The 24,603-nt window shown below is 48.9% G+C and overlaps 12 protein-coding genes and 1 non-coding gene across 13 annotated transcripts; 8 read left to right on the plus strand and 5 right to left on the minus strand.

The window, feature by feature from the left end:
- Positions 1–33: 33 nt before the first annotated feature.
- On the minus strand, positions 34–1,972 carry F5147DRAFT_680535 (uncharacterized protein). Its single transcript, XM_041436314.1, has 3 exons — positions 1,735–1,972; positions 1,467–1,653; positions 34–1,412 (listed from the first exon to the last, which is right to left on the minus strand). Exons 1-3 carry the CDS (start codon positions 1,948–1,950, stop codon positions 112–114), a joined length of 1,704 nt encoding a protein of 567 aa, XP_041296205.1. The 5' UTR covers positions 1,951–1,972; the 3' UTR covers positions 34–111.
- Positions 1,973–2,080: 108 nt separating this feature from the next.
- F5147DRAFT_680539 (WD40-repeat-containing domain protein) lies at positions 2,081–3,486 on the plus strand. The gene is made up of 6 exons (XM_041436315.1): positions 2,081–2,344; positions 2,400–2,554; positions 2,614–2,650; positions 2,703–2,860; positions 2,909–3,132; positions 3,183–3,486. The coding sequence occupies exons 1-6, from the start codon at positions 2,127–2,129 to the stop codon at positions 3,321–3,323; spliced, it is 933 nt and encodes a 310-aa protein (XP_041296206.1). The 5' UTR covers positions 2,081–2,126; the 3' UTR covers positions 3,324–3,486.
- On the minus strand, positions 3,403–5,409 carry F5147DRAFT_37435 (integral peroxisomal membrane peroxin-domain-containing protein). The gene is made up of 3 exons (XM_041429450.1): positions 5,322–5,409; positions 4,884–5,272; positions 3,403–4,826 (listed from the first exon to the last, which is right to left on the minus strand). Exons 2-3 carry the CDS (start codon positions 5,177–5,179, stop codon positions 3,482–3,484), a joined length of 1,641 nt encoding a protein of 546 aa, XP_041296207.1. The 5' UTR covers positions 5,180–5,272; positions 5,322–5,409; the 3' UTR covers positions 3,403–3,481.
- A 128-nt stretch (positions 5,410–5,537) lies between these two features.
- Positions 5,538–7,039, plus strand: F5147DRAFT_37519 (glycosyltransferase family 76 protein). The gene has a single exon (XM_041429453.1). It carries the CDS (start codon positions 5,571–5,573, stop codon positions 6,891–6,893), a length of 1,323 nt encoding a protein of 440 aa, XP_041296208.1. The 5' UTR covers positions 5,538–5,570; the 3' UTR covers positions 6,894–7,039.
- A 146-nt stretch (positions 7,040–7,185) lies between these two features.
- Positions 7,186–9,394, minus strand: F5147DRAFT_744104 (amino acid permease-domain-containing protein; the record flags this gene model as incomplete). The annotated part of the gene is made up of 9 exons (XM_041439654.1): positions 7,186–7,541; positions 7,671–7,800; positions 7,852–8,129; positions 8,182–8,262; positions 8,314–8,360; positions 8,414–8,504; positions 8,553–8,738; positions 8,795–9,019; positions 9,076–9,394. 9 exons carry the CDS (start codon positions 9,392–9,394, stop codon positions 7,186–7,188), a joined length of 1,713 nt encoding a protein of 570 aa, XP_041296209.1.
- Positions 9,395–11,189: 1,795 nt separating this feature from the next.
- On the plus strand, positions 11,190–12,186 carry F5147DRAFT_37559 (ERV/ALR sulfhydryl oxidase domain-containing protein). The gene is made up of 2 exons (XM_041429455.1): positions 11,190–11,247; positions 11,315–12,186. The coding sequence occupies exon 2, from the start codon at positions 11,331–11,333 to the stop codon at positions 11,928–11,930; it is 600 nt and encodes a 199-aa protein (XP_041296210.1). The 5' UTR covers positions 11,190–11,247; positions 11,315–11,330; the 3' UTR covers positions 11,931–12,186.
- Positions 12,187–12,198: 12 nt separating this feature from the next.
- F5147DRAFT_37569 (P-loop containing nucleoside triphosphate hydrolase protein) lies at positions 12,199–13,740 on the plus strand. The gene is made up of 6 exons (XM_041429456.1): positions 12,199–12,290; positions 12,337–12,403; positions 12,454–13,222; positions 13,279–13,354; positions 13,418–13,510; positions 13,567–13,740. Exons 2-5 carry the CDS (start codon positions 12,398–12,400, stop codon positions 13,479–13,481), a joined length of 915 nt encoding a protein of 304 aa, XP_041296211.1. The 5' UTR covers positions 12,199–12,290; positions 12,337–12,397; the 3' UTR covers positions 13,482–13,510; positions 13,567–13,740.
- F5147DRAFT_680565 (uncharacterized protein) lies at positions 13,687–15,580 on the minus strand. Its single transcript, XM_041436316.1, has 15 exons — positions 15,293–15,580; positions 15,234–15,243; positions 15,159–15,178; positions 15,077–15,109; positions 14,935–15,031; positions 14,850–14,878; positions 14,767–14,800; positions 14,682–14,714; positions 14,546–14,622; positions 14,428–14,482; positions 14,309–14,380; positions 14,148–14,258; positions 14,060–14,100; positions 13,982–14,007; positions 13,687–13,933 (listed from the first exon to the last, which is right to left on the minus strand). The coding sequence occupies exons 1-15, from the start codon at positions 15,335–15,337 to the stop codon at positions 13,705–13,707; spliced, it is 912 nt and encodes a 303-aa protein (XP_041296212.1). The 5' UTR covers positions 15,338–15,580; the 3' UTR covers positions 13,687–13,704.
- Positions 15,581–16,783: 1,203 nt separating this feature from the next.
- F5147DRAFT_680569 (asparaginase) lies at positions 16,784–18,461 on the plus strand. Its single transcript, XM_041436317.1, has 5 exons — positions 16,784–17,117; positions 17,174–17,226; positions 17,276–17,917; positions 17,972–18,122; positions 18,179–18,461. The coding sequence occupies exons 1-5, from the start codon at positions 16,886–16,888 to the stop codon at positions 18,304–18,306; spliced, it is 1,206 nt and encodes a 401-aa protein (XP_041296213.1). The 5' UTR covers positions 16,784–16,885; the 3' UTR covers positions 18,307–18,461.
- A 55-nt stretch (positions 18,462–18,516) lies between these two features.
- Positions 18,517–18,608, plus strand: F5147DRAFT_t48. Its single transcript has one exon. It is a non-coding gene; the product is annotated as a tRNA-Ser (tRNA).
- Positions 18,609–18,675: 67 nt separating this feature from the next.
- Positions 18,676–20,171, plus strand: F5147DRAFT_680572 (Dynamitin-domain-containing protein). Its single transcript, XM_041436318.1, has 5 exons — positions 18,676–18,761; positions 18,816–18,872; positions 18,928–19,072; positions 19,129–19,577; positions 19,627–20,171. Exons 1-5 carry the CDS (start codon positions 18,726–18,728, stop codon positions 20,131–20,133), a joined length of 1,194 nt encoding a protein of 397 aa, XP_041296214.1. The 5' UTR covers positions 18,676–18,725; the 3' UTR covers positions 20,134–20,171.
- F5147DRAFT_680576 (Conidiation protein 6-domain-containing protein) lies at positions 20,149–20,925 on the minus strand. The gene is made up of 4 exons (XM_041436319.1): positions 20,827–20,925; positions 20,538–20,765; positions 20,350–20,490; positions 20,149–20,297 (listed from the first exon to the last, which is right to left on the minus strand). Exons 1-4 carry the CDS (start codon positions 20,831–20,833, stop codon positions 20,221–20,223), a joined length of 453 nt encoding a protein of 150 aa, XP_041296215.1. The 5' UTR covers positions 20,834–20,925; the 3' UTR covers positions 20,149–20,220.
- A 127-nt stretch (positions 20,926–21,052) lies between these two features.
- Positions 21,053–23,328, plus strand: F5147DRAFT_680581 (HbrB-like-domain-containing protein). The gene is made up of 6 exons (XM_041436320.1): positions 21,053–21,236; positions 21,288–21,577; positions 21,627–21,849; positions 21,905–22,188; positions 22,240–22,720; positions 22,780–23,328. The coding sequence occupies exons 1-6, from the start codon at positions 21,183–21,185 to the stop codon at positions 22,849–22,851; spliced, it is 1,404 nt and encodes a 467-aa protein (XP_041296216.1). The 5' UTR covers positions 21,053–21,182; the 3' UTR covers positions 22,852–23,328.
- Positions 23,329–24,603: the final 1,275 nt, after the last annotated feature.

Below are 24,603 nucleotides of genomic sequence, written 5' to 3' on the forward strand. Positions count from 1 at the left end.
CCACGAGTCGGACTCAGTCGCCTAATTAGCCCCTAAACCTCCGCAAATCGCCAACGTTGTAACTCGAGCAGTAAAACAATAATGATACAAAATTCTACGTATACTGTTCAACTAGATATCAAACCGTCGTTCCTCGATACCCCGTACACCAGCACTGACAATTCTTCGCTCATCAAATGCAACGATACCATATGTACTGTTCGTTCCTGCAAAGCTGCCCTCGACAGGCCTAGCGACTTCAATCCCATCTCCGCCCTCGAGATCCCACACCCAAATTGCTCCGTTGGCGCTCAGGCTGACACAGCGCCCATCCGCAAGAGAAAGTGCAGAAACAGAGCCCGAAGGTCCATGCAGAGTCCGGACAAACGTCAATCTCGGTGTATGGACCGATGAACTTGAAATCGGGGGGACATGAAGGCGGTATAATTGAAGGTGATTCGATGTGTGACTCGGAGGTGAGATGTATGAGAGTAACTGTGGATGTCCCTGTTGGGGCGCCGTACCTTCAACTGAAGACCCATGGGATATTGGAGACATATCGGTCACATCTCCAGGGGCTAGAACGACCCACTTCCCATCCGTTTGTGTATCTGCTACTTTTTTCACTTTACGGCCCCATTGGTCACGCATAAGCTGAAGCTTGCGCTCGTCTATCCACCCTTGCGGGACGTCAAAAGCACGGGTAGACCTGGTAACGCTCACTTCGAAGGCCCCCTGCGATGATGACTCGCCGGATGACGTAGTGAATGTCCGTTTACGTGGTAAAATGCCCGATGGAGATATAATAAGTTCTGTGGCACCCACACTCCAGTGAGCAGGGTAAACGGGAATAGCGTAGGCCATGACGAGTTTGTACGACGCTGCCGAAGGCACGGTGGAAAGTACGAGTGATGTAGGAGGGTGACTAGTGAAAGACGTGAGTGTCTGAGTGTGCGTAATACAATCATTGCTCAGGTCGTATATCATGAGCGTAAATGAGTGCGACAATGTGACAAGCAACGGATGATTGTAGGCTGCGTGGGTCACCGGAGAAACACGATGTAGGGAAGAAGGGACATAAGTTTGCTTTGGAGTGGTGGTTAAGGACAAGGAAGAGTGATCATGTTCGAATATATTGAACTCTCCAGTTGTCAGGAAAGCAGCCAGGCGTATGACGTGTGAGGAAGATAAGGAAGGTGGAGATTGATCGAGTGCTATAGCAGATATTTCCGCTACAGATCTAGCTAGAGTAGACCTGCAAAGCAGAGTGCGCGATACTCCACCGTTGTCTCGTACTAGCAGGGAGGATCCACAGACCTTCGACGAGGATATGGTGAACCCACCTGCCAATATAACGTGTTGACGAGGAAAGGCTGGCGGCGGTGCTAGAGTTGCTCCCTCAGCGTCAGTGAAGTGCTCGACATCACAACGTCCTAGATATGCATATGAGAGAGTGAAAGTATATTGTTAATGATTGTAGGATTTACCATTCTTCCAGTTCGAGCTGATGCGGTACATCCATTTCCAGTCCAGAGCGTCATCAGCTGATGACATAGAAGTAGAAGCTCTCGAGGGAAGCGGTTTAACTGATCTTCCATCGGTCCGACCATAAAATCCCTTGCCTCCCCTCAACCTTGTTTTACCATACTCTCTGACAAACAGGGCTTTCCAGAGCTACAAGCATAACCAGAGCAGTGGCCGATCCAAGTGTGTTCAACATTCATTCTCTTGTTGCCCAATTAATCAAATATATACCTGGTTGTCGCTCGCGAGCCTCGCACAGTTTCTGTTCGTCCTGTGCATGGCACATAGATCTCTGGAGTTCAGGAACGAGAAGATAAACAGAATGAGCTCGTCATAGAGCGCATTGTCAAATGTTGTGATAAGGAAATGCCCCTGCGACGAGATCCGAGTATGATGTAGCCTCTTTGCAGGCGGCAGAGGCGCTGGGGACAGTCGGTGCTTGGACATGGCAGTACGGGGGAGAAATGTGTAAGAGGCATATCACCGATCGTTGTGTCGGCCCGCCAGTAATTCATAGACCGAGCAGGTCCGAGGAATTTCCAATTTTAGGGCAATGAGCCACTGCGACCGAACTTGAACTGTGCGCTATGAAGTTTGCTTATTACTCAACTCAAACGAATTAAATGGCTCCTTCACGAGGTTCACAAGCACTTGCTCGAACGCTCCATAAAACACTCTCGAATCACCGAGGACCTGTCCATGTCGTTCGATATGCCAAAGGAACCGCAAAATACGTCTTGAGTGGAGGACAGGATCGCTCGATACGTCTCTGGAATCCAGACCTTGGTACCGAGATTAAGAAGTTCGAGGCCCACGGATACGAGGTCCTTTCCATATCTGTGTCAGTCACATCAGTACTCTATTGGAGTTGACGAATAAAACCGTACATTGTGTAGGAGTCATGACAATACAAAGTTTGCATCTTCTGGAGGGGACCGTTCTGTCTTCGTATGGGATGTGACGGCGGGTGTGACGACACGTAGATTGGCAGGCCATATGGGCAAGGTGAATGTTGTGGAGCTTAATGCAGATGCGACTGTCCTGGCAAGTGGTAAGATTATACCTTTTACTCGATGTGCAAATGACAGTGTTCACCATGCTCTATCATAGGCTCGTATGATTCCACAGTAAGACTATGGGACTTGCGGTAAGCATGGAACCGTTTGGCCCCAGGGATAACACCAAACTGTTCTCGGCAGGGCACCAGCACGTGCGCCGATTCAAGTACTCGAAGAAGCTCGTGACGCAGTGCAGACCTTACACGTGGATGCAACCACGATAATTGCAGGTTCTGTAGATGGACATGTCCGAACATACGATCTCCGTAAAGGCGAACTACGTTCAGATTTCATAGGGCGTAAGTGCTGTGGATATTTATTACACATATGTTCATCATGCCCCACAGAGCCCGTTACCTCAGCTATCCCCTCATCTGATGGCACCACGCTTCTCGTATCTACGCTTGATTCGCATGTCAGGCTATTCGATACGACCAGTGGTAAGCTTCTTAATGCTTTCACTGGCCATAATCACACGTCGTATCGCTGTCGAGCATGTTTTGGACATGAAGAAGCGACAGTTGTTTGTGGAGATGAAGATGGTGCCGTTTGGGCTTGGGACTTGGTTGATGTGAGTATTCGAATTCACAAATATCATTACCGTACTTACGTTTGTTTTAGGCTACAGTTTTGCAACCCAATCCTCCGCCCAAAGTTCATGACAAGGTGATCACTTGGACAGAGCATCACCCAATAGACCCTGGGGAGATGGTTACAAGCAGCGCAGATGGGACGGTGAAAGTCTGGCGACACCCGAGCTAGACTTCCTTTGCTACAATAAGTTATTCTTCCATATGATTGTCCTTTCGTGTGCTAGTGCGATGCAGATCGTGAAACGAAATACTCCATTATCGACAGCGCTCATACATAGATGTACCTACCCCCTACGAAAGCAAACAATATTACAAAGGTCATTATCATCACAGCGTCGTTCCTTCCACCACAGCCTTCAGTCGCTGTCTCAACATATTCCTCGTGCTACTTCCATCCTTCCCGTCTTTTCCATCCTTCTGCGACTCTGGCGCTGTCACTGTACTCTGCATTTCTAATTCCGAAAACGAGCTCAACGTCGGCGAGATGGCGCTTACAGACGGGGTACTGCCAAAAATGGAGCTCATAGCAGTTCCATATCCGCTGCCCTCCGTAGCATCGCGTAGAATGCCCAACTCGCCTGGACCCACAAGTTCGACAGTCTCACTAAGCACAGCAATGCGAGTCCAACGCCGAAAGCGCGTGTACTTCCCCATCCCGCCTTTCGAGCTCGCACCCTCCCATTTGTTGTCACCATACAGCCAACCCTCAGGGTCTGTAACAGCTTCATCTGCAGATGCGGAATCAAGGAATGGGTCGCTTGAATGTTGCTCGTCCATTCGTTCGGGCAACTCGGCAGGACCACTGGAGCTTGTGTTCAGGTTGTCGCGGCCGCGTGCGGCGCGTAGCATCCGTGCTGCAGTAGATTCGTCAGGTCCGTCTTTATCCCTTGGAGGTGTCTTCTCCACTCGCCAGATACCCTCCTGGCCTTCCTTGCGTATGATAACGCGCCATTCAGGTTCTTCCCACGTCCAGCGAGCTACACGCCTTGCGCGGCCGTTCTTTCCAACAGCGACGTATGCCGTTGTAGAGGCGGGAAGAGGGAAGACTGAGGGCGGGGATAATGGAACTAGAGAGGAACTACACCATGATGGGCGTTCATTAGGAAGCAGAGCAGCTGTCCAATCAAGACCCATCCACCACCGCTGATTCTCGTAGACTGTAAACAGGAAGCGGAGAGGCGGAGAAGGCTTTGGTGCATCATCTGCTAATACAGATGCCGGGCGTATCTTGATAGAAATTTCCGTGGGAGAGGGTGATGCGGGTGGTGGGAGCGGTACTCCTGAGACAAACGCGCATAATCGGTAAAATGCCCATCGGATATGTGCGCTGCGAGTAATGGATGCTCGGGCATGTCTGGCCCAGTGGGCTCTATGAATCATGAACAGGGTGCCGCATAATGCGATGCAGATACGGAGACCAACAAAGGATGTGAGGATAAGGTAGGGCAGATAGATAAATGCAAGTACTCGGAGAACAACAAACGACGGAGGAAGGGGGGATTCGACGAAAGGTGATGAGGGAAGCAGGGCACGAATGGTCGCTAGATCAGATACGAGAGCGTGAAGGGTGCTGTCGGTTATCACCGGCGGTGAGATTGCCGAAGATGTGTGATTGGATGATGTCCAATGTCTCAGTGCGAGAACAAATGAGACTGCAAGTGGTAAGAAGAACCTGGCAAACAAAGAGGTTTAAATCAGCCGGAATACATACATAGTTGAACACACATACTTTAGGGTCGGTTCGGAGAGCAAGCAGAATGCCCACCATGTGGCGAGAGCAAGCCAACTTTCCTCCCATGAAGATTCCCAGCTGATAATCTGTGTAAAATGCCTTATGGCCTGAATATATGGCGCAAGGGCAACTAGCTCTGAAGCAAGTGGTATCGGAACGGTAGTCACAAACTCAATCAGCGTTAGAGGTGACTGCACGGCAGGGCTCATAGCAGCCGCTGCGCTTACAGGTGCCGTCAGGGGCATCTGTAGTATCTTTGGTTTGAGATTGATGTCTTTGGACTTGGGCGACATCAATTAACGGGTGATTTGGTAGCAATACACTTCACACGACAGCTTGCGGACCCGGCCAATATGCTTTCAGTGAGAAAGCGCGTTTTTTATAACCTGTTTATGCTAGTCAGTCATACTTCTCAAACAGATATTAACAACGTACGGTAAATCACAGAACTCACTGCTGTGCTGAAGCCTGACGCTGGAGGGGATGAAACGTAGTAGCCCGGCGTTCGGCTGGTGGCATGTGGCAAGTCATGCTTATTCAAGTTTATTAACGTGCAAAGGCATCTAAAAGTGGATCGGATTACATAAGTTTTTTTTGCACCTAAACTTTGTACTTTCCAAATAGGAACAAACAACGCCTTTCCAGATTGAGCTTGAAGCTTTGAAACATAGCTGAGTCAGTGAAATGCAATCAGCAATGACGCGTAGGCATGTTCAAACTTTACTGACCCTTTCTGTGATAGTGCGACTTGCAGTCTGGATATTAGTTTATATCTCTGCTCGCTTGCTTCCACTGTTCGATGCATCACCAAGCATTTGGATCAACGGAACACCCCCATCCTCTATCCTCCTTCGTTGGGATGCGTTCCATTTCGCGCACGTAGCAAGAGAAGGATATGTATACGAACACGAGTGGGCATTCTTCAATGGATTGCCACTGCTGATGCGCATTTTGGACCACTTGCAAGCCCTGGCAGGTTTTGGTACAAACGGTTGGGGGACGCTTCTTCGAGGCGGAGCAGGCATGGCCATACTGTGCGACTCAACACACGTGCTGTATCACCTATCATTACATTATTTCCGCTCACCTTCCTTGGCATTTTTATCCGCTGCACTCTCCCTATTATCGAGTAGCCCCGCTGCGCTTAAATTGGCATCATACAACGAACCGTTCTTCACATATCTCTCGTATCGGGGCATGCTAGCATGTGCACGCTCCAAGTGGGCTGCAGCATCTGTATGCTTTGCATTGGCAAGCATGTTCAGGTCCAATGGAATATTATTGTCCGGATTCATACTGTGGGGTATGCTGGTCGCGCCCTTTCTGACAGGGCAGAAAGATCTAGTAAGCATAATCATCCGAGTTATGACATCTGAGTTAATGCATTTATGCCAGCTTACTCCTAGACGTTTGCTTAAATGCGTGTTGTTGACTGCATTGCCTCTGATCCCCTTCATCCACCACAATGTCATGGCATATCTGCTATTCTGCAAGCCATCAGCAACACACATCCCGGATTGGTGTACGAACAATATGCTTCCTTCGATATACTCCCACGTGCAATCTAAATATTGGAACGTTGGCTTCTTGCGATATTGGACTGTCTCCAACATACCAAACTTCATGTTCGCGCTTCCTGTCTTACTTCATGTGTTTGCGTTCTGCTGGTTTTATCTATCGAACTTACCCGCCATTATTCCTCATATCGCCCCGTGGATTCGCTCAAAAAACAATGACGTCCCTCCCCCTCCTCAGCTTGACTCTCCATTTCTATCTCCGTCCCTACTACCCCACGTACTCCACGCCTTGGCGCTCACGTTGATCTTGACATTCAATGCTCACGTTCAGATATCACTTAGGCTTCTCCCGTCTCTTCCACTCACGTACTGGGCTGCTGCTCGTCTCATGCTTGACCTTCCGAAGTGGGGGAAGGCATGGGTCACATGGAGTGTTTTGTGGGGTGCCTTGAGCTGTGTCCTATGGGCAGTATTTCTCCCACCTGCTTGAATTTGTATGTTAGAGATTAGTGCGTGGTAGAATAAATGCACATATACCATCGGGAAACAGCAATTTGTCCTAACATAGCGTACTTTATCGTAAATTAGTGTTGCTGACATCGTCTTAGTCGGTTGCAAAGCGGTCTTCTCTTGCTTGAGTACTTCTGTTCGTTCCAGTTTCTGGGACATGGCGCTTCATATCACGTTAAATAATACAATTATAGGTATAGGATACAATACCGGATGTATGTTACAGTTTACAAACAGCAAAGTGATATCGGTATAAGATGCGAATGCGAAATCTAAGCCACCATATCATACAACCTCCAAAAAAAGCTGAACCTCTTTCCCCTTGGTTTATCCTTCACTTCATCTAATGGTTCGTCCGTATACTCATCAGTATAGAGATCGACCGTATCAATGTCCACAATGTCAGACTTCCACTTGTAACGAACTTCTCGGGTTCCAGTGTCACGGCGTATCAGAGAGGTCGTCTCACTAGGGGGATCGGCGTTACCTGAAGCTGGTGTAGAGTCTATGACGGCGTTCTTGAAAAGGACCCAGCCGAGGCCCATGACAATCATGACGGGTATCTCGATGTAAAAGGAGACAAAATTTACTGCCGAGAATGTGGGGAATATAGAGGACCATCCCTGGACTTTTCAACCCGTCAGTACTCAGTATGCAAAGGCAGCGGTGCAGTACGCACTCAAGATGAGGGAGATCACTGTGATAACCTGGGAGGTCACATGGGTTAGGGAAGAGACATCTAGCAGTATTAACACACGTACAACAAAGTAAGGACCCCATGGCCAGGTCCACGATGCTCGGAATTTCATTTCGTCTAAAGATCGACCTTGTCTGATCCAGGCTTTCCTGAACCTCCAACTAGCCAATCCAATTGATAACCAGGCAATCTAATGTTTTCTTAGTCCAGGGTTACCACACATTCGCGTATTGATACGAACCTGGTTTGAGACCCCAACAATGTTTTGTAACCATCCCCACAATTGGCCACTGCCAATAAAACTGCTGCCTAAACATAGCACGCTAATGCTACTGGTCGCAAGCAGTGCGTACAGGGGAACACCTGCCCGAGTGGTTCGAGAAAATATACGAGGTGCGTGGGGGGTGGGGCTAACAACAGATAGACCATACAGAACTCTTGTCCCCGCGAAAAGAGCGTGGTTACCGGCAGATAATACAGAGGTAAGAATGACGGTATTCATAAATGAACCGGCTACATCTGTTCGAAACAGCGTTAGCACTTGGACAAGGAGCAAGGAAGCATTGCTCACTTGAACCAGCTAGAGTAAATACAATCGTAAAAGGGGATGTAGTGGTTGTCTTATTCGACAGATTCGGGTAATCCCATGGCACTACTCAAAACAGTCAGGTGTGTAGCAGTGTGTGAGCAAAGAGTAGCCCACCATTCAGACCGATGAGCAGGATGCTCAGGATATAAAACAACAGAATTCTAATTTCACCGCTCGCATCAATGATCTATGAACGTTCGAATGCTTTACTTGCCTCCAAAATACGAACTTAACAACCTTTGGCATGTTTTTCGAAGGGTTCTCCGTCTCTCCTGCGGTGATACCTAGACTTTCTGTTCCACCGTCTACAGACTGATCAGCTGAATAAGTTCGCAATTAGCAATGCAACTTACATGCGAAACTAGCTGTCACGAAAACATTGGCGAAACCACCGAAGCCACCAACGAACGGAGCGCCAGGAATGTGCCAATTGTGTGCTCCAATGTAGGTATGCGACTGATTGACGCCGACATTGACAAGGATGCCAAGAATAATGAAGATCACGATGGTGACGACCTTCAGGAATGAAAGCCAATACTCTACCGCAAGGCGTTAATACCATTTTGGAAAGAGAAACGAAATCCATGTTACTGACCCAATTCTCCGTAAGCTTTGACGTGGAAGGAGTTGAGTGATACAAGGAACACCCAAAAGAGCAGGCTAACCAGCCAAGGATATGCCGGCGTCCAGAATTGTAACACCAGCTGGGCAGCAGTAAGATCAGAGGCAACAGACACTGCATCATTGAACCAATAGTTCCACGACAACGCGAAACCATAAGATGGCGAAAAAAAGCGTATTGCATAGGCGTTAAACGACCCTTGGAAAGATAGAAATGATTAGCACGCTGGCTAAAAATGAAAAAGAAGCACACACCGGCTACCGGATACTGTGTGGCCATCTCCCCTAGGAGCAACAGCGTCACATATACGATGAATCCCACTATACCATAGCAAATCAGCATGCTCGCAGGGCCACCTTGGGCAAGGGATTTTCCGGTTCCGAGAAAAAGCCCCGTTCCAATGGTACCGCCAATTGCGATCATTTGCACTTGACGTGCAGACAGGCCACGATGTAGACCTCTGCGCGCTGGCTGAGGGAATGGTGCTTCCGCATCATCTATATTGACATGCTGTTCGTGTACTGAGGGCTCAGGCTTGGTCCGCGAGGAAGAGCGAGATGCTGAACGAGTCATAAGCCAAGGTGCTCACACAATGGGCGTGAAGGGAAAGTGGGAAATGAACACGCGATTGCAGTCAGATTTATTTATTTTTGTACCATCTAGCGTGCACTGCACGGAATTCTGGCGCCATCGTGCGCGACTCGATAACCAGTGGCTAAATTAGGTCAGCTTAGATGCTGTACTCGTAACTTACTAATTCGCTTTGTTGCACGCGAATAGCGGATAGCGGATACCGGGTGTGGCGGTGAGGTCCGTAAGGACTCGGATGGCCCCGGCTTGGCGCTGTTGACCCCAGCGCACGGCTCGTCGTGGTCAGCGAGGAACCCCGGCGGGGATGGAGATGAGTTACATGATACATCGCTGAAAAATCAAGCGAGAAATACGTGCCATTATCGTAAAGACAACTACAAATGGTACCGTATCCCATGAGCCCACCAGGACACAGATTTCCATGAGGCATGCTGTAATGCAGGAAAAATGGACCCCTGTCAGAAAAAGCGTGCCCGATGAGACTCTGCACTACCATGAGGCACAGCGTTGGAGTGATCGCCGGCGGCTTGAGCCAGGACTATGACACGTGGATCATGGTGGGATGATGATATGCTACACAGACTACGAACAGGCTATTGATAATTACTACTGCTTACTGACTAAGCTATAGAAAGAGCCGTGGCCCAGATCCTTGAGCGCTGAGCTTGATATGTAGTTCTTACCCTTGGTCCACCGAAAGGCAGGGACGTCCAGTGCTATGAAGCACTTTGGTTGTTGACATGAATCGGTACACGGAGACACACCAAGGGGTAGAGAAACTCGGCCCGGCGCAGGATGTATCATACTGCACTTACATGGCTAGCTGCAATCTTTGCGCATCACTCGGAACAAGTGTTTTCCTTTAATGCGGCTGAATCATGGCAAGTTCGGGGTGTCACAGCCACAAATTCCTCGTATATTTTTCGCCGTACCCCAATCTAAACGCTGCTTAGATTGGGCGTCGATCGTTGTAACCAATACGAGCCTAGCATGTACGAGAGTGGCTAGAAATAACTAGACAATGAACGTTAATGAACGCCCATTCACGGTGGCCAGATTGCGTTTGAAATTTGAGACATCACTGCCATTTCGGTGTTTTGTGCAGTGATTGCTATCGAGGGAAAACACAGGGAACTTCCTTGAAGTAGAGCGCTAGCTTAGGAGGTATCGTATCTCCCGGAATCATAAAACACTGAGTTGGACAAAACACTGAGACCAAAAAAAATTAGAATCATGATAGTGATCACAAACCAATTGCAATGTCTGAGTCCTGGTTCCTAAATGTACTTAGAGGAAACCTGAGACTCCAGGCCTGAGGGGTCTACAACAGTTATGCGCGAGCTGTCGAGATAAAGATAAGCGACAAGTGGCCTTACAGAGATGCGGAAGACATTGGTCTCGGCCAGGATGGTCTTTCACCGTGCATGATGGTTTGCGGTAATCTCGACCAGGTTTCGGCGTCGACAACGTTCTCATTCATGAATGCATGTCATGTAGTTTGGAGAAAGCAAGCCTATAGTACATTGCTCATGCACATCGTTTATGAAGCACGCCAGATCCAAACGTACCTGCTCCAAGCTGCTTCCTTGATTTGTTTGATAACCGCTGGCAACTACTTCTCCTGGAGTCCCGGACCTGCTTTTCGTATATTGTCGCGTGCATCGCATTCTCGTCCTTGTTACTGCCGATAGGGACAGCGGAAACTTGTGATGCGTGTCGTGAAACACGTGAGGAATTAAATACAAGGCCGTCACGTGGGAGGACACATTTGACAGGAGTTCGAATTACCCTTGCCTTTGCTTCACACCGCACAATTGTCATCTGACGTTTTCAAGGTAATAGTAAATTCCAAGAGCAACGTGGTTGGTACTGACAACCTCATGTACAACCATATACGTGCAGCGTCTCTCGTTCCGATATGGGGGATCGATCTCAAACATCTGAACGCCCGGCATTACCAGGCCCAGCGACACCCAAGGCCTCGTTACCACCCGGCATGGTCATTGGTCCGGACGGAAAACCCTGCAAAATATGTACGGCGTTCCGTAACTGGAGGCCCGTCGCTTCGGGCACTGCCAGTTCGAGCAAGAAGTCCACCGCAGGAATGATGGCTGCCTTTGCATCTGGAACGGGCTTCCGATCCCCCGAATCTAAGCCAGAAAATGCGGTACTACCCCCACACTGTCCGCCGGATGTCGAAGCACTCGGACGTGCCACGTGGTCATTTTTGCATGTGACTGCGGCATACTACCCAGCGCGGCCTACTACCCACCAGCGTGCAAATATGCTAAATCTCATTCACGCGCTACCTGTCCTATATCCATGCACACACTGCGCGGCGGACTTTGGCGACAAAATCAAGGAGCATCCCCCAGACGTGAGCAGTCGGGAGAGGTTGAGCAAGTGGTTCTGTGAGCGTCATAATGAGGTGAACGAGAGGCTGGGCAAGGAAATGTTTGATTGTGCAAAGGTTGATGAGAGATGGAAGGATGGTCCACCCGACGGCAGCTGCGACTAGATTGCAGTGTGCTCGTGTAGGTGGGTTTGCACATCATTCACTCTCCAGGAAACACATAAAGCTATTACTATGGACTACAAGCTCTCGATAATACCACTCATGGAAAAAACACGGTCTTACTTTCCAGGTCGAAGATTTTATCACCACCCGACAAGGCGACCGGACAGTAGCATGAGTCTCAAAGCCGTCACCGACATGAATGGTATGCGATACGCTTGATAAACGATGGGACCTCGATTTTATGAATATGAGTAGACCTCATGCACTGCATGAGGCAGCAACGTGTGGGCGCAGACTATGCCCTCAAGTAACTTGACCTACACTTACCTGTCCTCTGCCGTGTTGGATTTGAGAGTCTTGGTATGTTGCATTCTTTACTTTTTTTTCGGTATATTTACTGTCGTAGCATAATTCAACGACTCGAATACAGTGTCCAGATTAATACCAAAAGCAAGAGGGTAGTGCATATGTCGGTACGTGTCTTGAGCATGGCACGCAATCTCGAGTGTTCACAAGATAGCAGATGTTCAACGTGCTCGTCGTTGGCCAAACTGGATGCGGGAAGAGCTCGGTCGTGAACATGCTCGCTGGAGAAAGCCGGGCACCCACGTCTCACGACCTCAGTCACTGTACTAAACACTGGGTTGAGTACGCAATTCCAGTCGACGGCCATTCATTCCAGGTCTTTGATACCATTGGTTTTCTCGAACCCGGGCTGGATACAAAAGGGTACACGGAAGCTATCGCTGATACATACCTCGCAATCGATACTCTAAGGCAAAGAGGCGGCATTGATCTACTCCTTTACTGCGTGCGCGACGAAGAGATTGAGAAGATGAAGGGTCACTATAGGTTGTTCCATGAAGTGTTTTGTGATGAAGAAGTTCCAGTCGCTCTTGTCGTCACGAATCGTGGCATGAGCCACAAAGTCTACAAGGCAATTTTCCGCTCGCACAAAATCGCCTGTGTGGATTACGTCTGCGCAAACATAGCTAGCACGCCTGGACGTAGTAATTCAGTTGCGGACACCGAATCGCAGAAGGCGATCAAGGAACTGCTAGTGAAATGTTGCGATGCGGGACCTAATCCTAGGTCCACTCTGCAACAGCTATGGCAACGAGTTCAGAAACTCGTCGGGACAGACCAGTCTCATCGATCTCTCAAACGAAATGAAGTATCCGCGTTGCTCACGCGGCGTTGCAAGATGGAACAGGAGGTGGTCGAGCAATTGCTCACGGCCCTGAACCTCCAGTCACCGTCAAGTCGGCTTCATCGGGCACCCTATGCAGGCGGTAAATGTTGGTTTTCTCTATCCTATAGCGTCACGTTGACTGATCGGCGAGTGCAGCTGCAACTCGCAAATTGCTTTCGTCAGAGAACGGCGCTAGTACTCGAGATGAACAAGTGTCAGATGCCAGGCCAAGGTAAGCCTACTAATTGTTTGACGAGACTTGAACTTGAGCGTATTGTGTTTTCCTTCTCTTCAGCTCTGGATCTCAGTTACATTCCGTTGCGGATAGTACCTCTCTGCATTCTCACTCAGACAACTGATGCCGTTAACGAGCACCAATCTGTCAGACGTATGTGTGTACTTATGAGATGAGATGAGATGCTGATACTGGATGAAATACTTCAGCTATACCATATGCTTCCCTCCTACATGCTGTTCGAATTCAGAAACGACGCGCTGATGCCATAAGGCGTTCCAGGACGACCTGAATGCTTACACAACACATTGCGTGGACGAACCATCACATTGACTACGTTAATGACCTCACAAGGGCATAGGATTATCGATAGAAAAACAAGATTGTGTAGACATCGAACTAGCAGTTTGTAAATCCCACAGCTCCGGATCTGTGTAAGGTGGAGTTTCAAACGCTATGGGTTGAGAAACCACTCCCAAAATAACCTCGTCTGTTACAACATTCTGCAAATCGGACATTTCTCGTAAATTGAACAAGATGCGCGAGGCAAGAACGCTATGCGCGACTAGTTGTGGGCTTCTCCGACTCAGCTTGAAATATGTAGCAAGTAACGATATGGCTTACCCAGCAAGAAGTGCGGTGTAGGATGGCTGGATGCCCGGATCAGAGGTTTATATGGCGATATAAGAACGACTTGCTCACAGGTAGTAAAATGACGGAAATGCAATTCGCCATCGAGACCACTGCAAAAAGTAAGACCGCGTTACTCACAAGAGCCCTCAAAACTCACGAGTGATACATAGTATGGAAATTATGCCATCCCGACATAAAGTAGCCACCAACGGACTACCCTCCGATCGGAAAGATTTGAAGCGTTTGTACAGTGTCAGCGTCATCAGCACTGCAGGTGATCATGCAGTAACTGGGGAGAATAATCGTAATGCTACGTACCAAGCTCAACCAACATCAACAAACCATAAATAACAGCGGTATTTGGTCCTGCCACAAACAAGCCAGTCGAATCTGAAGAAATGTTGTGAGCAGAAGAAATTCAGGACAATTATACGAACCTCCGGATTCACTTGCATCAACGTCTGAGATTACCAGCACCGCTGCTGAGACGACCTGAAGGAATGGTAGATTTTTCAGTCAAAAGCAAATGGCTCAGGAGAAAGAGACTAAGCTCACCGTGGTAAATGTCAAAGTCAAAGTCAAGAACCTCTTGTCACACCCCCAAACTACGTAGGTCCTTACCACAAGCAAAACTTTGAATCAAACGAGTCATTAGAAAAGAAACCATGTGGCTTGTGGAGTTGATACTCACGCTCAGCAGCAGCTATACCCAACCAGCGGATGCCTAGAAAATGATTGAGGATAGGATTTAAGCGAAGTTCTTGTTATACACCCACCATCATATACAGCAGTGAAAATCCCATCATCAGGCTGGAACATCGTCATGAGTATTTTTCACGTCGTATCGCGAAGAGCTTACAATTCCTCCATGAGTGGACCCGACCGAGTCTATCAGCGGGATCTCAGTGAAGAGCGAGGGTGGAAAAAAGGCCGCAAATACTCACAGTATACAGTCATAACAAGACCTACGAATGGCAAATACCGAGAAACGATGAATATTATTCTCATGATCCCCCACCTCCTTCCCCATGTCCAACGAACCTGGCATCTTGTCAGACTTACATAGCACCATTAAAAATAACTAACCTCCGAGTCAAAAGTGATGATGAAGTCAAAAAGCTACAAAGATAAATCAGTAGTTATGACGACACCGTTTGGCCCTACTTACTAAAACTGTCATGGAAGCAACTGTTTTAACAGGAGGATTCAGTTTTGCCTACAGAAAAAGGAAAATGTAGACTACCTGAAGTATACTGAATCCAAATGAGCCAATAAAATCGACAGGTGAGGAAGAGTACCCACTGCGACAGTCTGAAAACCAACAGAATCGGGAAAATAGACATTCATGTTGAGCTGGGGTTGGCAGGTAATCTCCTGTGGTAATATTTTAGATTGAACCTGAAGAAGGAACCAGACAGTCGTCCCATCGAGGTTCCGGGCGTATTGGGTAGAATTCCCTCGAGTCACTGTTAAAGGTTAAGTACTAGTAGTGGCTCCCAGTCTCCCACAGCAATCGGAGCTGGCACGGGGAATCCGAGGAAAGTTCGATCGATTTAACCATTATACGTAACTAAAGTGCTTCGTATAACGGGTCTATTATTATTAACGGCACTTCAACGTTGCAACTACTTATACATGTGGTTCATGCACACAGCCGGCGGGCGGCCCTTCCCGGGCCTGTGATACAATGCAAGCACCGATGGCACGGCAGAGTACTGCAGGAGTCTACGGAAACCATCGCTACGAGTAGCGCAATAGTTTCAACTACTTGTATATGATTTCTGAGAGTACGAGAAAGGGTAGCATATGATAGAGACTTGAAGCTTGAAGGCCCATGATCACATGCCATGGCAGCACAGTACTTAACTATTGTTATACTAGTGCTAAAGCGCTAACGTTGGGAATCATGCTAAGACCGTCAATATCGGGAGTCCGAAACCGCTTGTGATGGACATCATGGCAAACAGTACCCATCGATGCGCATGTGGACGTATCCTATATGAATAGCAATGAGATGGCCATGCTCGGAGTAGGCCTCCCTTCTTATTTTTGGCTTACCTGCAAGATTTCCCTGTAGGATTGCTTGCAACTGCCTCGAGGACCTAGCGCCCAAACCTGACAATAAGTCAGCCGGGCTCAACTTGCTACGTGCTTGTCATTCCGGTATTGGCCAAGTCTTTGACTTGCAAAATGACTCTGCGATCCTCTTATCTTCTCCGCCACGGCCACGCCACTGCGCTGAACGGCTATCCGCTGCGAACAATCAAATGCAAGGCTCGGAAGAGTTTCTGCGGAAGTGCGCCAGGCATTTCCAACATGTGATAATCGATCTTCTGGACATTGCTGGTGTTTTGAGGTACTGATGCAATTCCCGATAGCGTCACCTCTCGACGATTGTCAGTTTATACATGAGACTACCACACACGCCCGCCTGGAGAGTTGCAACGTCGAGGACCGACTTCGTTCATCATTCCACGACAGACCAGCAAGTAGACAACGATATATTGCACTTCGGTCGATGGAGCTAGGACAAAGTCTCTGAATCAGCAGACGTGATAAACAACGCCGAGGTAGAACTGCGTACGAGGAAGCATCAAGCATTTTAGTCTGAGGAGGAAAGATGCAACCGGTGACAACAACGCCGGTGAAGACGTCCCAAAAATGCGATAAGAATTCACAAGGAAGCCCCGGAAGCTAGCGGTAATCCTCCGGAAGACGAGCATGGGCGCCCGATCGGTCGAATTTCAAAGTTGCACTTATTTTAAACTCAGCTTTCTATATGCATGGACGATAATTATATCGATCAATGTCATACGTGCTGTCTTATCTTTGTGTAGGTAACCATGCTTCCCAGGGAGCTCATTGCCTTACCTGCAGGATCTCCTTCTTACATCAATGCCCGCCTCGAAGATCCTTACGCTCAAGCCCGGCAAGAAGTCTGCGGAGCCCAACTATGTCCTTGTCATCCACGGCGGTGCTGGTACAATGATACGGGATGGCTCAACGCCCGAACAGCGCGCCAAGTACAGGGCTGTACTCTCACGCGCATTGAAAGCGGGCTATGAGGTGCTCAAGAGCGGAGGTGAAGCTATGGATGCTGCCGTCGAGGCTGTATCAGTCATGGAAGGTGGGATAAACAAGTATTTGGGCAGTCAATAACTAACTTCTACATCTGATTTACAGACTGCCCGTTGTTTAACTCTGGCCATGGCGCGGTCTTTAATGTTGCAGGCAAGGTACGTTTCCTTACCTATGATAAAGAGCATTCCTGTATATCATGTCTAGCATGAGCTCGAGACCTCTTTAATGGTCTCCAAGCCTCCTGCATCACACCCTGCAATGCCCTCATCCCGACGCGGATCCTCAGTGACCTTAATCACTCATACCAGAAATCCTTCTCACCTCGCACGCGCACTCTACCTTGCGCCCCAGCTTGCCCCTCACCCAATGTTGTCGGGTGCAACAGCAGAAGCCACAGGTGCTTTACTTGGCGTACGTCAGGTAGATCCATCCTACTTTTGGACTGAGGCCCGGTGGAGAGAACACAGACGTGGTCTTGGATTACCCGAAGATCCTGTTGAATACCCCAGACCTGAAATACCCGACGATACAAATTCAGAGACTACCGATGTCGCCACCCTTTCTGATGACAAAGATAAAGAGACATGGGAGCCTCTTGATCTGATGCCAACGGGTACTGTTGGTGCAGTCGCACTTGATATCCGAGGCTGTATTGCCGCAGTAACCTCCACTGGTGGATTTACGAACAAACTCGTCGGTCGAGTTGGAGATACCCCCGTAATGGGATCTGGTTTTTGGGCTGAAGAATGGGAAAGGGACGGTGGATTTGTGAAGCGCAACTGGGATCGCCTAAGAGGCAAATCGAAATATGAGGGTGTAGGCGTTTCTGGTACTGGTAATGGAGACGTGAGAATCAGTCGAGCAGATATTCAGCTTGCAAGTGCTAATCATACACTTTAGTACTACATTCGCCGTGCTGCAGCTTCCAACATCGCTCGGCGCATGCAATACCTCGGCGAATCCCTGGATGAGGCGACTCAGAACGTCATCGATGACCTGTTCAAGGAAGGAGGATTGGGTGGTGTCATTGCACTGGACAGAGAGGGAAACGGTACGGTTTCGTTCTCGTATGAACTGTGCAACTGACTTGAACTCTGGGTGTACCAGTGGCTCTTCCACTGAATTGCAGTGGCATGTATCGTGGCGTTATTCGCCCTGATGGCGTACCGCTCACAGCTATTTTCTTTGACGAACAACTTACTGAACTCGAAGCTGGGTCAACAAACTGCACCTGAGCTTACATTTATCGCTAGTTGATAATTGTTCTCAATCGCATGGCGGGACACACATATCTTTGGTGGGACTGGTTGGTGATTAGGACATTCGGAAGGTAGACACTAGGGAATTTAGAGTTCGCCAGTCATAAACGTTAAACCTGGAAGGACAAGATTAATGGAACAACCAATACATGTGGTTTTACATGCTTCTTCAGCGACAACCAACAAGTCACTTTGCCGGAGTGGTTAACGGGATCGCCTGCTACAAGTAGCTAAGCGGTTGGGCTTTGCCCGCGAGTGTTCGAATCGCTCAGGTGACGCTTTTTTGGTCCATTTCTGCAATCGAGGGTTCCCACGGGGTCTAACATGAACGCGACCAGTTATGTTATTCTCTTTACCTCAAGTCCGCACAAAGTGTGAATGTTTGAACGCTCACGATGAGCGCGAACAAATATGCAAATCTTCCCGACATCGTATGTAATATCGCTACTGTCCATGTGATCTCTCCACTTATTGCTTGATGACAGGACACTGCACCAGATGTCTATGAAACGGAGGACGTGTTTCCCTCATCTGAGATCAACGTTAGTGCTCCTCGTGTTCCCGGAATGCTGCCCACGAACAACTAATCTCAATCAGAAAGGAGATTCGGATTCTGACGAACCCTCAGGTCCACGAATACGCGCTCAGCGGAGTGCAGAAACCTCAAAACAAGAACTCGACGACAGCAACTTGATCAGCGCGGAAGATGCGAGCAGACACTTTCGGAGAGCCGAACGACGTCGTGCGTTGTATTCTCTTGAACACGTATCGGATTACAGACATCTGATCATATTTCAGGGCAGGAATCACGCTTTGTATATCCCCCGTCACCGACGTCCTCGCCATCGCGTTCGCCATCACCGAGTAGGCGGCCTCTCCCTGCGCGCTTGCGGGCATTGCAAGCTGAGCTTGCTGCTTTGGAGGGTGAGGTTGCAGATCCGTCCAATCCTGCGCTTAAAGCTGAGGGTGTCGATGCTGGTGAGATGATAAGAGGATTAGTGGACGTGCGGAGACGGCTGGAGAAAGTCAGAATGGGGCGTGAGGGAAGAGGAAGATTAGTTGGTGTTGTGCTTGGTGATGGCGGCAAGGAAGACGGCAAAGAAGACGTGGAGGAGCCCAGTGCGGATGACAAGACAAAGGAGTCGAAAGTGCAGGAAGTTCCGGAAGTTCGGGGTATTGCCGAAATGGACAAACGAGTCGGGGAACTAGAGAAATTGGTGGGCTCTGTGGGCGCGACTTTGGATGAGGTATGTACTTTTCGACGCCAGGCGCAGGGCGCTGCTAACCAGGTTTCAGTCTACGCCGATTACGCCGCCTCTTCTTCCTATGCTCACGCGCTTGAATTCACAACTGATGCTTTTGACTCAACCACGGCATATCGACTCCATCTCCCGTCGACTGAAACTTCTGTTGTCGGACCTTGAGCGGGTATCAACCGCGCAAACACCAAAGCGCCAATTGCAGCAGCCTGGTTCAACAGTCATTCCTGGCACTGCAACCCAGGATGCGCTCCTCCCTCTGTTAACGCGCCTAGCTCCTTCACTCCCTCACATCCCACATATATTGACTCGTTTGCGTACCCTATCTGCACTGCATGCATCTGCGGGTGAGTTTCAGGGAACGATGGCAGCGCTCGAGGAAGAGCAGCGTAAGACAAGGGACGCTCTTGAAGCTCTCAAAAGTGCCGTCGGAGACGTGGAGACCAGCTTAGAAGCTAACAAGGGAACAGTTGCAGGGAATGTGCAAGGTCTGGAGGACAGAGTTGACAGAGTTTTGACTCGACTCGAGGAGCTCTCAACGTAAGTAGCAATAGACGATTATAATGATACCATTAATGCAATGACGATGGATGCGAGTAAAATACAATGATCCCGTACAGCTTTTGTTCAATCAATCCAGATCGGTAACACCACTATCTGCAAGAAACTCTCTGGCATGCTCCTTCGCTGCAGCTGAAACGTTTGGGTCTAGAAACGTTCACGGTTAAAAAGTAATGCGTGGTACGGGAGCGGATCTTACTATGGATGGCCGCCTTATATCCAGCAAGGACACGATGCTGGTGTTCCTCTTCTGAATGTGAAGTGTCAAGATCGTGCTGGATACCAGCAGCGTCCAACACTTCTCTGGCGTGTTTCTTAGCTTCCTCGGAAACATGGGGATCTACACGAATCAGCAAAATGGTGTGCCATCGCATGCAACCGGCGTACTAGAAGTCGCTGCCTTGTAGCCCCGGAGGACATTCTTCTCGTGTGCCTCGGCCGCTGCCGACTGAGTAGCCTTTGTCTGCGCTGGCATAATGGGGTCTGCTGACTGACCCATCTCTTCAAGGCGTTTCAAGGCGTTCTCCTTTGCCTCGCCTGATACATTCGGGTTGTGGACAGCCGCTTTCAGGCCAGCAACAACGCGCGCTGTGTCTTTGGTGTGCTCTGAGGTTCCTGAGACACAACAAACTCTTAAGTATCGAAAGAAGAGGTCTGAAAATGTGAAAATACGTACCGGACATTGTTGTGTTTGTTAGAGAAATCGGTGAATGGAATTACGGGCATAATTTCCCCTAGGAGGCGTTATATACCAGCATCAACAGAGGGGCTTTATGGACTGACGTCGGTATGATATCACGTTCACGTGATGCGTGCGTTAATATCATTAATTATTTTTTGGAGTACGATTTCCTTAATAAGTAATCAAATATCAGTGAGCGGGCGTCGCGACTCATGTTGACTAAGCATCTCCAAGGTTCACTCAGTTGCACAGCCACACCAAGTCCTACACGAGTCCATCTAGCCTTCGAGGCACCTGAAGCACAGCGACCGGTTACATTCCACTGAGGCCGCAGCCTCCCAATCCCTATAATGGCTTCTGTCGCATCTTCGAATACCCTCAAATCACATACATCTCCCTCGAAAGTATGCTTCACATGCATCATGCAATCTAATATTTGACGTTCGCTACCTTAGCCTTCCTCCACTCGTACTTACGATGCGAAGCTCGTTTCACGAGAAATGCACCGCCTCGGGACCCTTGCAGGTCTAAATCCAAGCATTACCCCTTCACTATCCACAGGTCCTGTTGCACCTCCTCTCGCGCTCGCACCATCAACTTCGCCATCTAGCAGTGGCATTGCAAGTGCCGCTACGCTTCATTCCAGCGCGTCAAGTGCGGGTATAACGGACAAGGATAATCCCTGGCGCACACTGCATGTGCATGTCCTCCCCCTGTTCAATGAAGAGCCATTGCGTGTACCCATGTACGTTTGTTGCGCGATCACCTGCTCTGCAAAGTCTAAGTATACACAGAGAAGACCTCAACGCTCTTGTAAGACGGCATATTCAAACGGTGCTAGCTGTGTCCCCTTCGAAAACTCTCGCGACTCTCGAAACAGACGCGCGTGAGCTTATTGCAGCAGGCATGGTCACTCTCAACGCCAAGCTCTCTAATATATCAGACGAAATACTATTGGGCCGTGTTACTGAGATCTGGGCCTTTTTCTGGGACCAAATACTCCCATATATCGAAGGGGTTAGCTGTTTTGCCCAATAACGATTCGTGTTTCTGTTCTAAGCTCATCTTTTAGGTCCTATTACCGTTGCAAACTGATCCCTTACTGACCTCACTACATCGTACGCAAAAACAACATCGGACGTCTTCGCCTACGCGACAAGGCGGTAAACTGGGTGGCTCATCAGCGCTATCCTCGCTATCTCCGACGATTGACGTTCGCAGCGTCGCTCTATGTGCGTTTCGTGATCGTGTCGTGCTTCCTGTCCATGGCCGTCTACATAATCTGCTGTCCCCTCCTTATGGGAAAGACATGCTCGCACGGCTAAGTCCCTTCCGTCAACCGAGATTGCAACAGATGTGTGTGCCCTATTAAATTTTAAATCTAATTCCTCGTGACGCATTCGCTAGGTTACTAGTTCTCACATCTGAGCGGCGGGTCCGCTCTCCCTCTCCACCCCTTTCACTACACGCGCCTGTTATCCATCCTTCGGCAGGCGAGGCGGCAATCGAGTCTCTGCTCCGCCTAGTCTCGAACCAGCGGGTTTCACATGGACATGGACATGGTCTCGCACCTCGGGCAGCCACGCCCAGTTTCCTGTCTGCCGGGCGCCCACGTGATCGACGGGGGCGAATTGGCTCCTCTGGGGCGGCGAGTGTACTTGGGATTGTTGGCGGGTGGGCAGCGATGCCCACACAGACAGATGAGCGGGAGGAAGAAGAAGAAGGAGAGGGTGGAGAGACTCCGAAAATTGGGGGGATTGATAAAGGGCTGACGAAGCCGTATCACCAGCGTGGGGGTGGGTGGGGTCTTGGAGCTGGGAACGAGGACATTATCAGGCCAGTTGAAGAAGATGACGATGACGATGCATTAGACTGGGCTCAAGCTCAGGTTAGTGGGAGCTATCCAGCTGAGGCGATTTCAAATTAATTTTACATTAATGGATCTAGGCTGTGGTCGAGAAGTTGGTAGGGATAACACCCATTGAAGCTGTTGCCGATTCGCGCAGAAGGGCAACTTAGCTGATATAACTGATGGAGGTCTTCAGTGTTGATTGTCTGTGTACTGATACTGTACCTTGCTACGGGTATGGCCGCTTCCTGTGTCTCGTGTTCTTATTTGCCCCAAAGCTGATATCTCGCACGAAGAATACTTAGAAAGGAGTACTAGTTGGGCCTTCATTGACACGACATTTCATAGCTTGGTCTATCGCGATCAATCTTTGGAGTGTCGTGTTGATGAACAGCAGCATCCGCTCGCTCTCATGTACACAGTGGCCAGTAGTACAAAAGAGGTCGTTGTTACTGATATTTATGCACTCCCTGAGAGGATGGATTGCGAAGCGATTCCTTCATTGATGTCGATGGAAGACGACAGACTTTCACCAACCAATATCATGATCTCGAAACCATCTTCCCCATCATCATGGTACCCCCAGTGCTGATCACGAAGCTTTGCTTTAACTACTTTGGAGGCACAACAAAAGCACGCCCTCATTTATTTCAGAACTTTGTTGTCGATTCACTTTCAGTCAGCCCAACTGACGGAGTAACTTCACCGTCGCCTCGCCTTGCAGAGTATTCCTGACATCGACGAAAGGTCGGGCCGATATCAGCAAAGTCTGTCCCGGAACCACCACAAGACTACATCGGATGGGTGCTTTCGATGTTTAGATTCCATTGAAGCAGAAGGAACATTTTCGACAATGTGCCGCATCGTGTTGATGTACGTGATCTCCGTCTATAATTGAGCAGTTCCTTTTGACTGATATGTTGATAGTCCTCGCCGTCACATGGAACTGAGCATGCCACTTAATCCCGATCCAATCCTCTCAGCTAGGCTCAAAGATTCGTCTCTGGCATGCTATGCAGACGAAACGGATCAGGCATTCAGTTGCGTGTGCTAGTAGTCGAAATCCCAGGCAAGCCTGTATGTGTCTCCTTCCAATTTCTTTACTCCTATTATATATCACATGAAAGCCAGCGGATAACACGTTGCATAGAATTCACGAGAATAATTTCGGTAAGAGGTGTATCAGGATTTCCCTGCCTGTGCAGCTTCGAGCATAAGATGACCTGCTGCAATCCATGTTGAACTGACTTCGTGCTGTCTATAGTGCGTAAGGGTCTGATGGATGCTTGTGGCGATACCTGTCATATCCGAGGTAGGGTTGTCTGGCAGTGCTGTCAATACCTACAGCAAGTAACGAAAATCCATGTGCCTACTATACAGCATTGCCAGCAACATCGGGAAATGCGAAGCTTGTTCCAGAAGAAGATGCTAATTACTAATGACTGCGTCAGCGGGGTCTGTAAGCGGAACGACACAGCGCTGGCAGACGCTGGCAGTTATTTTTGGTCTTGGGTATTTGACTAATAGGCAAGACAGTTTATAACGGTGACGACGTATGTGGAGAGACTGCTTAATCAACAATCATATTCAAAACCTTTATGGACGACGTAGACATACACTTGTTATGTAGGGTGCGGCACGGATGCAGTACGACGACGGCAAAATCCTAAATGAGGGACCTTCGTCCAGTGTTCTGCCGGTCAGTGAACCAAGGTCACGGTCATTGACCGGATTGCGTGGGAAAGCTGGCGAACTTCGTCGACGTTCATCTGAACACGACTGGAATCCAGGAGTTTCCTGGTCCTACTGTAACGAACTATACTATGTCTGGTCAATGCTAGAATCTTTGATTATCCTCGTGCCACTTCACATATCATTACTCACATAAACGCATGGTTTTCGTGTGTTCGGTTCAAGGGCAC

This window comes from Suillus discolor, assembly GCF_016758755.1.
Source record: "Suillus discolor strain FC423 chromosome Unknown F5147scaffold_11, whole genome shotgun sequence".
In the NCBI taxonomy this organism is placed as follows: Eukaryota; Fungi; Basidiomycota; class Agaricomycetes; order Boletales; family Suillaceae; genus Suillus; species Suillus discolor.

Bases quoted from the DNA above. Each gene is read 5' to 3' on its own strand.
- F5147DRAFT_37435 (XM_041429450.1), bottom strand. From the start codon at position 5,179: ATGTCGCCCAAGTCCAAAGACATCAATCTCAAACCAAAGATACTACAG. The intron at 4,827-4,883 runs GTATGTGTGTTC...TTTGTTTGCCAG, and splicing joins CTCTCCGAACCGACCCTAAA to GTTCTTCTTACCACTTGCAG.
- F5147DRAFT_37519 (XM_041429453.1), top strand. From the start codon at position 5,571: ATGCAATCAGCAATGACGCGTAGGCATGTTCAAACTTTACTGACCCTT.
- F5147DRAFT_680565 (XM_041436316.1), bottom strand. From the start codon at position 15,337: ATGAATGTCTATTTTCCCGATTCTGTTGGTTTTCAGACTGTCGCA. The intron at 14,623-14,681 runs GTGAGTATCAAC...TTTGATTCAAAG, and splicing joins GGGTATAGCTGCTGCTGAGC to TTTTGCTTGTGGTAAGGACC. The intron at 14,259-14,308 runs GTACGTAGCATT...GATCACCTGCAG, and splicing joins GTTGATGTTGGTTGAGCTTG to TGCTGATGACGCTGACACTG.
- F5147DRAFT_680576 (XM_041436319.1), bottom strand. The intron at 20,491-20,537 runs GTACGCCGGTTG...TGATTCGTGTAG, and splicing joins CTACAAGGCAGCGACTTCTA to ATCCCCATGTTTCCGAGGAA. The intron at 20,298-20,349 runs GTAAGATCCGCT...GAACGTTTCTAG, and splicing joins ATATAAGGCGGCCATCCATA to ACCCAAACGTTTCAGCTGCA.
- F5147DRAFT_37559 (XM_041429455.1), top strand. From the start codon at position 11,331: ATGGGGGATCGATCTCAAACATCTGAACGCCCGGCATTACCAGGCCCA.
- F5147DRAFT_680535 (XM_041436314.1), bottom strand. From the start codon at position 1,950: ATGTCCAAGCACCGACTGTCCCCAGCGCCTCTGCCGCCTGCAAAGAGG. The intron at 1,654-1,734 runs GTATATATTTGA...TTATGCTTGTAG, and splicing joins GGCTCGCGAGCGACAACCAG to CTCTGGAAAGCCCTGTTTGT. The intron at 1,413-1,466 runs GTAAATCCTACA...ATGCATATCTAG, and splicing joins CAGCTCGAACTGGAAGAATG to GACGTTGTGATGTCGAGCAC.
- F5147DRAFT_680569 (XM_041436317.1), top strand. From the start codon at position 16,886: ATGCCCGCCTCGAAGATCCTTACGCTCAAGCCCGGCAAGAAGTCTGCG. The intron at 17,227-17,275 runs GTACGTTTCCTT...TATCATGTCTAG, and splicing joins TCTTTAATGTTGCAGGCAAG to CATGAGCTCGAGACCTCTTT. The intron at 17,918-17,971 runs GTGAGAATCAGT...CATACACTTTAG, and splicing joins CTGGTACTGGTAATGGAGAC to TACTACATTCGCCGTGCTGC.
- F5147DRAFT_37569 (XM_041429456.1), top strand. The intron at 13,223-13,278 runs GTAAATGTTGGT...CGGCGAGTGCAG, and splicing joins TCGGGCACCCTATGCAGGCG to CTGCAACTCGCAAATTGCTT. The intron at 13,355-13,417 runs GTAAGCCTACTA...CCTTCTCTTCAG, and splicing joins GTGTCAGATGCCAGGCCAAG to CTCTGGATCTCAGTTACATT.
- F5147DRAFT_680572 (XM_041436318.1), top strand. From the start codon at position 18,726: ATGAGCGCGAACAAATATGCAAATCTTCCCGACATC. The intron at 18,762-18,815 runs GTATGTAATATC...GCTTGATGACAG, and splicing joins ATGCAAATCTTCCCGACATC to GACACTGCACCAGATGTCTA. The intron at 18,873-18,927 runs GTTAGTGCTCCT...AATCTCAATCAG, and splicing joins TTCCCTCATCTGAGATCAAC to AAAGGAGATTCGGATTCTGA.
- F5147DRAFT_680581 (XM_041436320.1), top strand. From the start codon at position 21,183: ATGGCTTCTGTCGCATCTTCGAATACCCTCAAATCACATACATCTCCC. The intron at 21,578-21,626 runs GTACGTTTGTTG...AAGTATACACAG, and splicing joins GAGCCATTGCGTGTACCCAT to AGAAGACCTCAACGCTCTTG. The intron at 22,721-22,779 runs GTTAGTGGGAGC...TAATGGATCTAG, and splicing joins TAGACTGGGCTCAAGCTCAG to GCTGTGGTCGAGAAGTTGGT.
- F5147DRAFT_680539 (XM_041436315.1), top strand. From the start codon at position 2,127: ATGGCTCCTTCACGAGGTTCACAAGCACTTGCTCGAACGCTCCATAAA. The intron at 2,555-2,613 runs GTAAGATTATAC...GCTCTATCATAG, and splicing joins TGCGACTGTCCTGGCAAGTG to GCTCGTATGATTCCACAGTA. The intron at 2,861-2,908 runs GTAAGTGCTGTG...CATGCCCCACAG, and splicing joins ACGTTCAGATTTCATAGGGC to AGCCCGTTACCTCAGCTATC.